Below are 13,445 nucleotides of genomic sequence, written 5' to 3' on the forward strand. Positions count from 1 at the left end.
AATACGCTTGCGCGACGTAGAATTCTAGCCCCGCGCATAATTTTGGGCGCAACTTCGTTCTCAATCCAATCGCATCGTTTTTAGACAACGATATCGGACATAGGGACCTCGTCGAGAGGTTGGCATCGCCGATCCGCTGATAAGGATTCTTCCTTTCCACTGCCACTTTTCAGTTTAATACCCAGTTTATCGTCGGACGCGTGCGAAGTCGTTGAGAGTTTCTCTCACTCTACCTCTACTACCTCGAGCCGGTACTTTTTAATAAATAAAATTACTTCGACGTCGTCCAACTTTTTCGATAAATTGGTACGAGATGGATCAACAAAAGCGCGTCGAGGAACACACTACCAAAATAGTAGAGGGAATCGATAAATCGATGAGAAAGATGCAGGTGCAATGTGCTTGTATTTTCAGGTTACACCATGAGACACGCGTTTACGTTTTCAACGTTCGCGAGAACGCGATTGATTTAACAAATTACAACGAACGTCACGTTTAATTTTAGGGCGACTCGCTGAGGTGTGCTGCAAATTGTTACGATAACGAGTCGTATAGTATACAAAGGGTACAGAACTGTGTAAGAAACTGTAATAACGCGGTGGATCAAGCCCAAGACTACATTAAAGACGAACTTGGAAGGGTCCAAGTATGTTACGAACTTTCATTCGAACGAAATGCTACTAAAACTTTCAGCCCGACGTATAAATCTGATTGTAGAACCGATTACAAAGATGCGTCATGGACTGTAACGATAGGATAAAAGATGCTGTGGGTCCGAATCCGTCGCAACGCGACGTAGATAAGTTCAGTGAACAGTTCGACGACTGTGTGACGAAATGCGTGGACAGTTATTGCGAGATATTGCCAAACATGGAAAGAACTATGAAAAAAGTTCTCTCGGAGAAGTTTCAACAGTAGAACGCGAATAGAATGAATGATTCCGCGACGTGGAAATAAATCAGCTGCCAATCGTGTATGCTGTGCGATTGTTCGCACAAATAATTTGTCGCATTTTTATTTCGATCGTGTTTGCCGGAAAACATTTTTTACGATACGGAGGATGCATGAAATAATAAATTTCATGATTACTGTATTTATTAACTAGTACACGGTGATTGCAGTGGTACACTTTTGTTTCTCTTTATTCTCCTTCCTTTCTATCACACGCATACACGCTTGCTTCCCCTCTCGACTCCTTCCTTTCGTTCGAACGCAACAAATTCGACTTTGTTGCGATTAATATCATTTTCTTTATCGTTACAATAGACATTACGCTTATTGCACACTTTTTTCACGATATAAAACCTTTCCACCACTCTCGCTCGATACAAAATAAATCGGTCAAAATACGTTGTACAATCCTGTTCGAAATTGGTAGAAGTCTGCGAAATAAATCGTTTAAATAAGAATAACTTAATTATAAATACCTATTAAACGCAACACGATTCGCTCGCGTATAAGTTCCTACGAAAGTAGAGAGTAGGTCTGTGTATCGCCTTTCCGTTTCTTTGCTGTTTCTCCCGTTTCCCTCTTCCGAATAGGATCATCGCGACGACGTTACATCGGCCGAGTGAGATGGCCAAGATCGGCTCGGTGTACCTATCGCGCGATTAGTCGCCTAAGTAGAAACCAACTGCCCTTTTCTTCTTTTCTTTGCGGTAAACAGCCCTTCGCTGATACGCAAACTCGCAAAATCTCGACGAGAGTGATCACATTTCGATTAACGATACGCTTCTTCGCTCTTTTCTTTTTCTTCATTTATTTAGGTATTTTCTTTAATACTCTTCTCCTCTTTTTCAGAGACGCGTATCTCGAACAACTAAATGCATGTCCTGTCGTCCAGCTCTCATACCACGTACCATTAACGCGTCGACCGCGAATCAATGTCGTTAAGTGGAATGGCATAAGTTTCTCTTTCTCGTTTTGTCATCTGTTCCTTCCATAGGCGGAAGTTTTTCTCAATTTTCTCGGATGTCCGGAGGTACACATCTAAGCGAATGCTTATTCTGCACCTGGCGTTGCACGGATCGAGAAAAATGGTCTATGTAACAACGTCTCGGATCTCGATCGGTCAGACTCTTCGGACTAGATTTTATATTTATTTTTTTTTTCTTTTTTCTTTCTTTTTAATAAGATCGAGATTACGCGTTCTTTTCTTCGCGAAACGCTGGTCAACATGCGAGTAACCGTACCGTAGGTACATTACGTACGTACATACATACATCTGGTAGAAAAAGAATCGAAGATACGAGATGAATGTAAGTTATATGGCGCTGTGGCAACAAATTTGGCCAGTGGGTTTCGCTTAAAAAGTAAATTTTTTGGAATCGTCCATTTCCAAAGCTAATCGAACAGACGAATAGAACAGAAATCACAAATCGTGTACAAGTTGCTATAACATCTCCTAAGATGAACGAGCGAGAATCGCTCGTTTATTTTATGCGAAACGTAACAAAGTACTGGTCAAGTTTGTCGGAACATCCACTCAAAACAAATCTAAATAGAATCGTGTTTTCCTTTTCTTTTTTGGTCCTATCCTAAACTATCGTCGATCGTAAATTATTTTATTCGATCTTCATCGCTTAATTAATATCGCGTTTAATTCGTGCACCTGCAGAATGGAATATCGTCGATCCTATGTCCTATCGGCAGGTCCACCGTGTTATACGTCTATGGTCGCGAAGCAAAACAGCCGTCCTCGTAGCCGTGCAACTATTCTTTCCGTTTCCCATCGCGATTCTTTTTTCCAAATTCTCACTCTCCGTCGACCGTCTTCCGAAAATAGTATGACACGTTCGTCAACGATTCTCCGCGTTACGAGCGTCGTTCTGCATTGCTTGCCGTCGTCTAACGTACACATGGCGAATAACAAGGCTTGACCGCGTCGTTATGAGTTTTCTCTCTCTTTTGCTTACTCACGTGGACAATCAATTTGTACTTTGAAATCGAGACAACTGTGTATTTCGTATTTTGCGAGCTTTGGTCGAAACAAGTTCCCATAGCAATTTTGACACGCGACACAAAGAAACGGGGAATATTAATTAACAAGATGTCTCCACCAAGAGTGGACATCACAAAGAAAATAAGAAACAGAGAAATTCGACCATTACGTGGTGAACCGTTTCAATCAAAGCGCAATTAAGCGTTAGAGTAAACCTGTAGAGAGAAACTTAAACACCGTGGGCAAGCCTTTCATCGATTAAACAATAAATTTATTAGCCGACCTAGCTAATCCGTATGTAAAAAGAAAGGGACGTCGAACACGAAAGAAAAAAACTATCGAATGATTTGAAAGAAGAGAGTGCGCACTTTTAGACAGAATAGATAAGTATCTTGAAAGTCGTCGAATACGTGAGAATCCTCGATGAACGTTACATTTCAATTCTTTCGTTTGGCACTTTCGAGTCTCGAACGCGTCGGCCGTAACATGGAAATGTCAAAGAGAGACCTTCGACTCTTCTCCATGAGAAAAGAATTTTGCACCGAATCGAAGAAAATAAAATCAGATTGTTCGTCTCGAGTATAACGCGCAGCTACACGAATACGACCGACTCTCAGATATTCTTCGAATTTCTGTCGCGTACACGTTCGTTTTCTTTTCTCCAAACGTTAGGGCCGCACCCATTACGATTCTTTCGCACCTCATTCGGCTGGAAACGAAATCTCACCGGTGGAGCAGCAACTCCGGGTAGAAAAAGAGATGTCGAAAATAAAGGAAAATATATATAGTATGTAAAGTAACAGGAATAACGTGCGAGCAGCCCTTTCGCTCTTCGTCTCGTTTTGCAGAAAACCAAGTCGCGTTAAAAAAAGGCTTAGAACACACTTCGAATATCGATCCCTGTAGGCGAATGAGACGACGCGACGACGACTCTCGTCCGCTGACAATGCACGTATTCACCGGCTGACTCTAAAAAGAACAACAGCATCGCGTTGTTATCTCATACTCTCGCTACCGTTTCTCATCGAACGAAGAAGATAGAACATCTCATGCGTCTTGGAATATGTTCGTTCTTTGACTCGAACGAGATATGATCGAGCGGAACGTACTCGAAGTAATACAGGCATGTCCAACTCATTTCTCCCTACTCGAACAGCTCTCTGTCACCTCGCGCAATAGTCACAGTAATTCAGTGGACCATGATGCGCTCACAGTACTTAACGCACCTCCACTTATGCGTGCGCGACATCGTTGGACATGCCTGAAACAACATGACTTGAAAAAATTGATCCTTCCATGATTATCGTGTCTCTCGTCTTTATCTCTTCGCTTTAAGTACATCGAACCGCTCTTCGTTCGTCGTCGCTCGATCTCTGATACGCAGCAGACCCGAACGAATCTGCGATTGATCGTTTGTTGGCCCGTGACAAACCGCGTCTCTCTTTCTTTCTTTCTTTCTCTCTCGATCAGTATGATCTTTCGCTCATCGTTCCTTCTGCTGATCGATCGAACTACGGTAGGAAATTTTGCGACCGTACGATGGGTGTCGCACGGGGCGAGTCTTCCCTTCCGAATTCGTTTCACTCGAATCTCATTCGACGGATGTATAGTAGGTATGGTATTATTTCGATATGTCGACCGATCGCCCGAGTTCTAGGATCTGAAACTCGTGTCGTAGACGCGCGACGCGGAGACAAACTAGATACGGATAGAACAAGTAAAACGGATAAAGCATTTTGGCGAATACGTATCGCGAGCTCGGTGATCGGTCAGCAGATAAAATGATACCGTTCGTTTCGCATATTTTAAATGTACTCGTAGCTGCTTCCGGTGTGAAAAATAGTAGAATTCGAACGGAAATGAAATTTGCCTACACGGATCATTCTCGACGATAATGTACGCCCGCCTTCGTTAGACTTAGCGTTTCACAAAAGTGTTTGAACGAGTTTACCAAAAGGTGTAACCACCTTCCGTTCCTCCTCCCAGGAAGTTTTTCTTTTGCGATATAGCCACGCTGTGGCTGGCCATTGCAGCTAATTGGGCGGCATTCGGAACTGTCGGCGGCGGTGGCAAGACGGGTTGCGAGATGCTATCGAACCGATTGGTAGCATCGAATCCGTTCTTCACATCAATTCATCGTATTAATATCTTTGCGAGGTGGATGCTTCGAGTTCGTGCCGCGAAACGGAACGGTGAACGAATTCGGATAACTTACGGGCATCACGAGCGTGGGAGGCCTCACCGGAGGCTGCATGGCGGCCGCAGGATAATAGGCTGCAGCTGCGGCCAACGGCGGATAGTATTGCAGCGGCCCGTACGCGGGATAACATGATCCCGCCAAGTAACCCGGATATCCTTGCCCGTACATCGGTTGATACATCTGGAAAATCAATCGGTCCAGAGTCGAACGTGGCCCCTTTGTCAATCGAGAGGAGAGACGAGAGAGGAAGGAGCAACGGGAAACGAATCGAGAAGGTGTTCAGAGGATCTCCTCACCATGGGATGAGTCAGGGTCTGATCGTAGGTCGGCGGTGGTGGACCTTGCGCCGCGTACAGTTGAGGCTGATTAGGAAACACTCCATACGGTGCGGCACCTGCAACTGTCACAGAATATTCGCGATCGGTAATCGGATCGAATCTCATGTTCCGAGCCCGCGAGCTACGAGGCTACGAGCTGCGAGAGCCCGAAAGACGCGGAATGCGACGGTTGAATTCTCTTACGTGTACCACCGTAGGTAGCCGGTTGCGCCGGTGCAGGAACGAAACCTGTCGGTGGATGAGGTGTCACCGGGTATGCTGTAACACAACGCAACGGAAAATGCGAGTCTGTTCGGTTCGTCGGCCGAGTAGGTTCGATCTAAGCCAACGCGGTACGCGGCGGTACCACTGCCAGAAAGGACGAGACGACGACACGGTTAATTGAACACGGCAGGAAACGCTCTCGAACATTTCTCGTTCTCCAGTTTCCTTCTCTCGACCCTTTCGTCGGGTAAATCTTTCCCGCCGGTTCTGCCCTTAACTCGTGTCCTCGCGGCACCGAGACATTGTCGACGCGTCCACGCATCCCCGTTGCATGTACCTACATATCCTTCTTGGACGTCGATCGCGACGCGAAAGTCAGACGTGAGCAAACGGACGCGTCGAGAACGCCTCGGTTCCAAAAGTGGTACACCCACACCCAAGTATATCTTACACATGACATACACCGTTTTTATCAAGGTACTATTCAAAGCTCAAACAATGTTAGTCACTAAATAATGGTGAAAAGAAATAACCGAAAATACGGTATCGTTGCCTTCTTGTTATACCTTTACAGTTTACGGCGTACAACGAGTTCGCGGGTCGTCAGCGTCGACGATCGTTCCGACCTCGCGCTGACGTCGGTCAAGCGAAAAGGACATGTACATACGTGTATAATAATGCGAGCGATTCGAGGCGATCCGCATCCGCGTAAACTTTGGTGATACAAGACAGGCTTCGTAGTAAAACATTTACACCGCTCTCGAAAATCCACTTCAGTTACCCGAGAGGCGTTCCTCTTGCTCGAACCGTTCTGCATACTCGTTCACTCCGTTCGTAGGAGACGTACCGATCGTTAAACGATAAATATCTTTCGCACGAGGCGGGAACTTCGACGAGGATTCTCGATAGCCGCGTAATAATTTAAAGCGAGACACTTGAGAATAGCTTAGCAAAAACTATACGGTAACTCTCGATACCTTAATTGTGAATAAATAAACAACGATACGTATACAATATATATATGTATATATGTATCATGTATATATATATATATTTCAGATATCTGACACGAAGAGTAATCCGTGGTAGGTACATCTTGTCGCTACAAGTATCATATCGTACGTATGTAGATAAGTGCAAGTAAACAACGATCCTTTTCTCTTATTCTTATTCTTTCTCGATTAGGTACATACCGGAACGAAATCATCACCGCGCTTCGAAAACAATCAATAGATCGGAATAAATTACAATTCTTTTCACCTTCTTGGAATACGATACACCAAAAAGTTGTACACAAACGAATCTAACGATACAGCCACTACGGGTGATGCGATATCAATGCTCCGACGGTCAAAAGAATCGATGATTAAAAAAAAAAAAAATATGGAGAGAGAGGCTGAGGGGGGAGGAGTGAGGGAGGGAGAGAAATAGAGACAGAGAGAGAGAGAACGTGGAAACGAACGAGAATAACGAGAAGAGCAAACGAGAAACTATTCTCAAATGAAAACTCGCGTTAAATCGATCTACCTTTATTTCTAAACTAACCGTAAGATGTACGAAACCGATCTCAAAGCAAATAGCGTTACGCAATCAAGGTAGAAGCCAAATACATTCGTCTAATTAGCCGAACCTCTCAAGATTCATCAACTGATACGTGTGGATCAATTAGAATCGTCGTACGCGATCGCGTCGATTCGGTGAGAAACAATGGTTCGTCTCCGACGCGCCCGACGTCTCTCGGGATTGAAAAATAAATCCGCTACGAACGTGGGCCGTTCGTTTCCATCGCGGGTACGAGACACAGTTGAGAAATGTTAAGGTTCGACTTTGGTATAAATAAAAAGAAAAGAAACGACAAAAAACAGAGCTAAAATAAAGCCAGGATCGAGTAATAGTAGTAGGGTAAACGGAATTGTTCCGAGAAGTGACGTTGAAAAAGAAGCCCGGTAATTATTAAAATTCGATCGAGGAGCGAGATATAGGTACACAGCATCCTCGTTTTCTGTTTCACGGCGACCGTGAATGATCGGGATCAACTATAAATTTGCATTCCGTTCATTCGGATTCTATCTCCGGCCGCGGCCCGTAAGACGGACGGATCATCGTTTCCGTTCTCGAGCGGTGAATGTGTAATTTATACAATGAGTACAGTGGTACGATGAAAAATAAAATGTATACATATATATATATACGTAATACATGTGTGCCCTTGTCGCGTAACGTATGTACATATATATATATATATGTATGTATGTATAGGTATATAATATCAAGTTCCACACATTCAAAAAGTTGTGACAAGATTCAGCAAACCACAAATTTCTGCAAATATCCATAAATAAAGATCAAACATGATTAAAAATTTTTTTATAATTGCGTAATATATAGTATGAATTGGGCGCTGCTCGCGTTAAACATTGCCGCACGAGATCGTCGATCGCGCTCTTCTCTCGTGTGCAATCACGAAAGAACGCCCAATTGATTCTCTCTCTTTTTTTTTAAGTATATAGACTAAGTCGTGCCCCCGTTCCATCGCCATTTAACATACGTGAGTAGTTCCGATTTGAAAGCTCGTTACCGGTGGTGGTTTCCCTGAGGTGTCGGGTCAACGAAGGATCCGAGGATAGGACGCGACGCGAACACGAATCTGGCACGCGTATGATAAATAGCTCAAGCCCAGAGGCATCGGATGGACATGTTGTATTCTAACATAGATGTCAGCCCACACCAAATTGTCCATGATGATTGAACGCTGGTCCGAGCGCGTGGAAACGGGCACTCGGCTCGAATTATGCCAAAAGCGTGGGACGACGTCGTTTCCTTCAATTCGCGGCGCGACGGAATCTGTTAAATGCTTAAACTCGTGCGGCGACCATCGAGGTCGGATCGGCGTTCAATCGAATAATAAATTTATGTGTCAGTGCCACGGTGCAAACAATCATCGAATCCAATAACAATCGATTATAGTATTCAATATGCTAGTACGAGTTTACTGGGTAAAAACTTGAACGCGTAAAAATCATCTTTGGGAGTTCACCTAATTTCCCTTTTCTCTGCCTCGACCCATTTCTTTCTTACTGCTCTTCATGTTTCGAACCCGCCTTTCTCTCGTACACGCACGCATTCGCTTTATGTACTCGTCTTGCCCTCCGTTTAGTGCTTTTCGATACCTAATTTGTCCCAATGAGCATGTCCGAACCGATTCGACGTCGAATTAAAACCGACCGGAAGTCTGCCCGATCCGATCTTTTGCATCTCGGCATTCTGTCTACGATTATGGTTCACGATTTTATTCGTCGAAGTGCTTCGGTGGGAACAGTCTTGGTACCTCGAAGAACCCAGCGACCGAGGAATGATCGAATTCTCTATCCGCCGCATTCGATGATGCGTATTCTCGTGGACGAGGCAACGAATTTCCCGACGCGTCAAATTTCAGTCATGTACCGTGAAAATATCATCGCTCGTTGCCGATTTTATCCGGCGATCTTGAGTCTCTCGAAAGTTTGTTCGCGATCGTGCGTATAACTTCGACCGGCTGTTCATCGAACATGTCTAGGCTGCTGAGTCTTTGAAAACTAGAGGCACTCTTCCATCGTGATACGTAATCACGACGACTCTCGATAAGTCGATCGTCGAATAACTAATCTCGTAATTAAGCTCACTATTAACAGTATACATGATATAATTTGGCAAACATGCACATGCAACTCGCTGCAAAATTGCTCGAGAGATTCCTATGACCGCGTACTTGGTACCAACAATTATATACTTATGATCCGACGAATTCTCGATCGATTCGTCGAGCATCTTCCGGATCATCTCACCGAGTGAGACGAGAAAAACGATTCGAACGCGTTAATGAATTCGATGGTTCGTCCGCATTGGGAATAGGAACGTCTCTGTATCGAGTCTAAAAAAGATCGTTTACTAAATCATTCGACTACACGACGATCAAAAAACAACCAAAACGTTTCGCTCGATTCCTCTTTAACCGTTCCGTCGACCGTCGCTCTCACCGACGACCGAACTACTCGTAGTTTCGCTCCTGCGAAGAGGTCGCGACGCAAAACGGGAAGTGTACGATCGTTCGAGAGTTAAAGAGGCAACGAGCGAACAAACGTAAATAACGTAATTTATGTCTTTAGAAAAATCTACCAAACGTTACGAGCATGCATCACACACGATGACGCGCGAGGAACTCTTCTCGCGGTACAATTTCTTCGATCGGAAAGCGTGCATAGATTATGACACGCGGTACGTCCAGCGGCTCAACGCGTACGCTTTCCTTTTCTCCTCGTCAATAGCCGTTCTCGCCAATCACGTGAAGCTAAGTAAATCATCCGAATTATTGGAAGTCGAGGATGCTCGCGCGTCCCGCGTGCATCTATGTATATCTAGCAACGCATTTCAAGCATGCAAACTAAAGTACAAATATATGTGAAAAATGATCAAAGCTATATATATTATATATATATATGAATGTATGTATATATAACATATATCGATGCAGATATATATACATATTTATTTGCGTACAAAGTAGTCGAGTATGCAAACGAGTGCAACTTCGCTCGGAATTTTCTCTATACGCGTTGCACGCGTTCGTAACATGCTTCGTCCTTTCGTTATCCACTTTTAATCGATGAAGCATGTTTCCCACTTTTATCCACGGATCGATCGCGATTCTCTTTTCTTTCGAAATTATTTATATTTCTAGTTTGTAGCTCCGTACAAGTATAAAAAATATACAAAAGTACGGTGCACATATCGTTGTATCGTATATATCCTTCTATTAGCGTACTTCTCCTAATCTAGTTTCAAACGGCAACGAACTAAAGTTCGATAATGCTATCGCCGAAGAAAGAAGTGTACTTTTTTTCTTATACACGCGCACGCACGCACGCGCGCGCGAAACACAGTAAAGACTACACGTATACGTGCAATAACAACGTCTACAAGTTTCGTTTTCGATCTACTCTGCTTCGTATATTCATCTTTTGACCGGACGAAAGAAACTGCTCGATCTCGAGCGAGACTAGATAGTCGTTTACACTAATCGAACAATTCGTTGAACTTTTCCCCGGGAGAAACTTGTAGCCGAAATCGAAGCAACATGCACTATTGTTAAAAGTGAGCTACCAAGATTCTATTAGAAGTAAAAATATGATAAATATGCTGAGCTTAAATACAGCATTCGTGTCGTCCACCCCGTTCACCCGCCGTACCGTCCTGCGATTGATCGGATCGTTTCCGAGAGAATTCGTAAATTCGTCTCTCGCTTCTACTGTGTGTCGTATCGACGGCGATCAAATGTTCCTTTCCCGAGCAGAGAGAAAAGTCGCAGGACACCACGGCGAGTACTTATCGTAACGAACGAAAAAGAAAGGAAAAAAAATAAAAGAAAATGGAAAAAGAGAAAAAATAAGCAATCAGCCAATACCACGATTTCAGTACGAAATATTTGTACACCCATATCAATATCTTACGTTCATATTGATTTGGATATATAGCAGCCGACGTCTCCCCCTCAAAAAGTCGGTATGCAGCGTGTTACCTCTTTGGAACGATTCGTGAACACGTACAGTTCTTTTCGTCTCTCTCGTCAAGTTTTCTAATTATTTCTCTCGAATCAAAACGCTCACGCGCCGCAGCACGCTGAACGCGAGTCAAAAAAGAGAATCAAGGATCCGGATTCGATAAGCGCGGTGTTACTCGTCGGCTCAACGACGACGAGAGAAAGTTGAATGAAATTGATCGAACGCGGTGGGAAGACGAGGGCCAGAGGACTTGGCTCCGACGTTGACTATTTAATTTTCTATCGTTCGCTGCTAATTCTGCTTTTTGAATAAGGAGATGCGCGGTGCGTCTATATCTTTTGTAATAGTACACACACATATATATATATAAAAATGAATATATATATATATATGCATATGTATATATAATGCGATAAGTGTGTATACGTAATATATGTTGGTATATAAACACGTAGTGAGTTAGGTAATATATAGAGTAAGGTGAGGTTAGATACGTGGCTTAGGCTGCGCGAACGCCGGTCTCCAAAGCTCCACCTACTGACTGGGATCAAATCGTCTTTGTAATGGTCCGCTGCAAACATATTGACAGCCACAACTGTAGGCGCTATCCTTCGGTTTTTTAGCGGCTATACCGTCACCGTATTAAACACGCTCGCAGAGATTCGCACCGCGGCGCGGCGTGTGTAATCTCCTCGATAGTTCGCGTCGTTGGATGCGTAAATACTGATCATTTACTTACAGACTAAAGAAACTTTTACACATTCCTTAAACGCTATCGGTCTGCTCTGTAATCACACGATTTGCTTTAGGAATACAGAGCGGGCTCCGACTAGGACTGAGATCACCGTAAATATCGTAGTCGTCGTCCAAGCTGTTACCGCAATCGAATCAATGGATTTTCGTCGGCTTGGTACGAAACTCGAAATTAGTTCAAGGCACATACCTCACTCGTACGAACTGTTTTATTATATCGAACAGATTCGAACGTCCGTCGAATTACTTTGACGTCGATTCGACGAGTTTAGAAAGATCGTTAATGAACTAACTCGAAGCACGCTGTGTTATCGATCTTTACCTCTATTGCAAATTCGACGTGCTCTTTTCTCTTTTCGTATAAAAATTGCACGAACTTGTTAATCGTTGAATCTATGTGGTGTCGGCGATAACGGACGGAACGAGAATAATTAGCAATAGCTTCCAGAAATCTGTTCCGCGAGAACACATTTTTCATCTTCACGCGTTTAAATTGTAATTCAATCAAACTGTTCCGACGGAGGAGACCCATTAGAAATTTCACCGTAGATTTCGGCCGAGCCGCATACTCATGTATATATACGATGCGAAAAAGAAACGGATCGCGTGTACGAAGATAAAAGTCGTCTAAAGCGAGGCGAACAGATGCTCGAGCAAATTTCTCGACAATCGCTAACTTTTTCTTGAAACGCGTAAAACGCTAACCGAACTGTACAGCGCAAGTAATACGCATACATCGCACCGATTACTAACTGATCGTACTATATACAATGGTAAGATACGTAATGCGTCTCGTGTATGCACGCTACTCGCAAAAGGTAAAAAGAAACGCGGGAGTCAAGCCGAGCGTGACATAAAATTGATAATACCGATAATTTTCTACGAATTCGTCGCGTCACGGATAGTATACGATTTCTAATAAGGAGAAAAATGATCGCGAAAATCGTTCGGGACGAACTCTGGAAGCCATTTTGTATTTCCCACACACAATGCGGTATTGATTTATCTGTCACTGGATGGAAACTCGAGTTTTTTACTCGGCGCGTTAAAAAACGATACGGTTTTCTCGTATATACCGATCGTAACGAATCTCGATCGAATTAGAACGTGCATCGTTCTTCACAGGATCGACCGTCGCTAACGAAAAAAAAACTCTGTCGTACGAGTGACAAGTGGTAAAGTATTCTCTCTCGACTCGAAAACACGAGATGTTCTCGACGTATGTAACACATATCGCTAATCGTATCCGCGCGATTACGGTGTATAGTTACCTTTCTTGTCGGTCATTATTGCTTAACGTTTCACAAATTTTAGAATAAAATGCGTTTATTCCTAATTAAATCACCGATTTTATGTTACAAGACTAAGGAGACGAGCAACGGCTGTGACACTTGACGGACACTAGCGCCCTTTATCGAGCCTCCCTGTGGCCTGCGGAGAAGCCCGATGCCTCAATCCCATTGGTCCAAAAT

At 43.7% G+C, this 13,445-nt stretch overlaps 2 protein-coding genes across 3 annotated transcripts; one reads left to right on the top strand and one right to left on the bottom strand.

Annotated features, from left to right (window-relative positions):
- Positions 1-72: 72 nt before the first annotated feature.
- LOC108627631 (protein FAM136A) lies at positions 73-1,126 on the top strand. Of its 2 annotated transcripts, none has more exons than XM_018028957.2 (3): positions 73-414; positions 506-646; positions 718-1,126. In XM_018028957.2, exons 1-3 carry the CDS (start codon positions 397-399, stop codon positions 916-918), a joined length of 360 nt encoding a protein of 119 aa, XP_017884446.1. In that variant the 5' UTR covers positions 73-396; the 3' UTR covers positions 919-1,126. The 2 variants fall into 2 exon arrangements, with proteins under 2 accessions (XP_017884446.1, XP_017884445.1); XM_018028956.2 differs by having other exon boundaries at positions 73-391.
- Positions 1,078-13,375, bottom strand: LOC108627629 (DAZ-associated protein 2). The gene is made up of 5 exons (XM_018028953.2): positions 13,245-13,375; positions 5,663-5,737; positions 5,438-5,541; positions 5,157-5,321; positions 1,078-5,062 (listed from the first exon to the last, which is right to left on the bottom strand). The coding sequence occupies exons 1-5, from the start codon at positions 13,258-13,260 to the stop codon at positions 4,889-4,891; spliced, it is 534 nt and encodes a 177-aa protein (XP_017884442.1). The 5' UTR covers positions 13,261-13,375; the 3' UTR covers positions 1,078-4,888.
- Between the last annotated feature and the right edge of the window lie 70 nt (positions 13,376-13,445).

Source organism: Ceratina calcarata, unplaced genomic scaffold (genome assembly GCF_001652005.2).
Source record: "Ceratina calcarata isolate Rehan_Ccalc_2016 unplaced genomic scaffold, ASM165200v1 scaffold48.2, whole genome shotgun sequence".
NCBI lineage: Eukaryota > Metazoa > Arthropoda > Insecta > Hymenoptera > Apidae > Ceratina > Ceratina calcarata.

Coding starts and splice junctions, on each gene's coding strand:
- LOC108627631 (XM_018028956.2), top strand. CDS start 314: ATGGATCAACAAAAGCGCGTCGAGGAACACACTACCAAAATAGTAGAG. Junction 392..505: donor AATCGATGAGAAAGATGCAG/GTGCAATGTGCT, acceptor GTTTAATTTTAG/GGCGACTCGCTGAGGTGTGC. Junction 647..717: donor ACGAACTTGGAAGGGTCCAA/GTATGTTACGAA, acceptor ATCTGATTGTAG/AACCGATTACAAAGATGCGT.
- LOC108627629 (XM_018028953.2), bottom strand. Junction 5,542..5,662: donor GGCTACCTACGGTGGTACAC/GTAAGAGAATTC, acceptor ATTCTGTGACAG/TTGCAGGTGCCGCACCGTAT. Junction 5,322..5,437: donor AGACCCTGACTCATCCCATG/GTGAGGAGATCC, acceptor TTGATTTTCCAG/ATGTATCAACCGATGTACGG.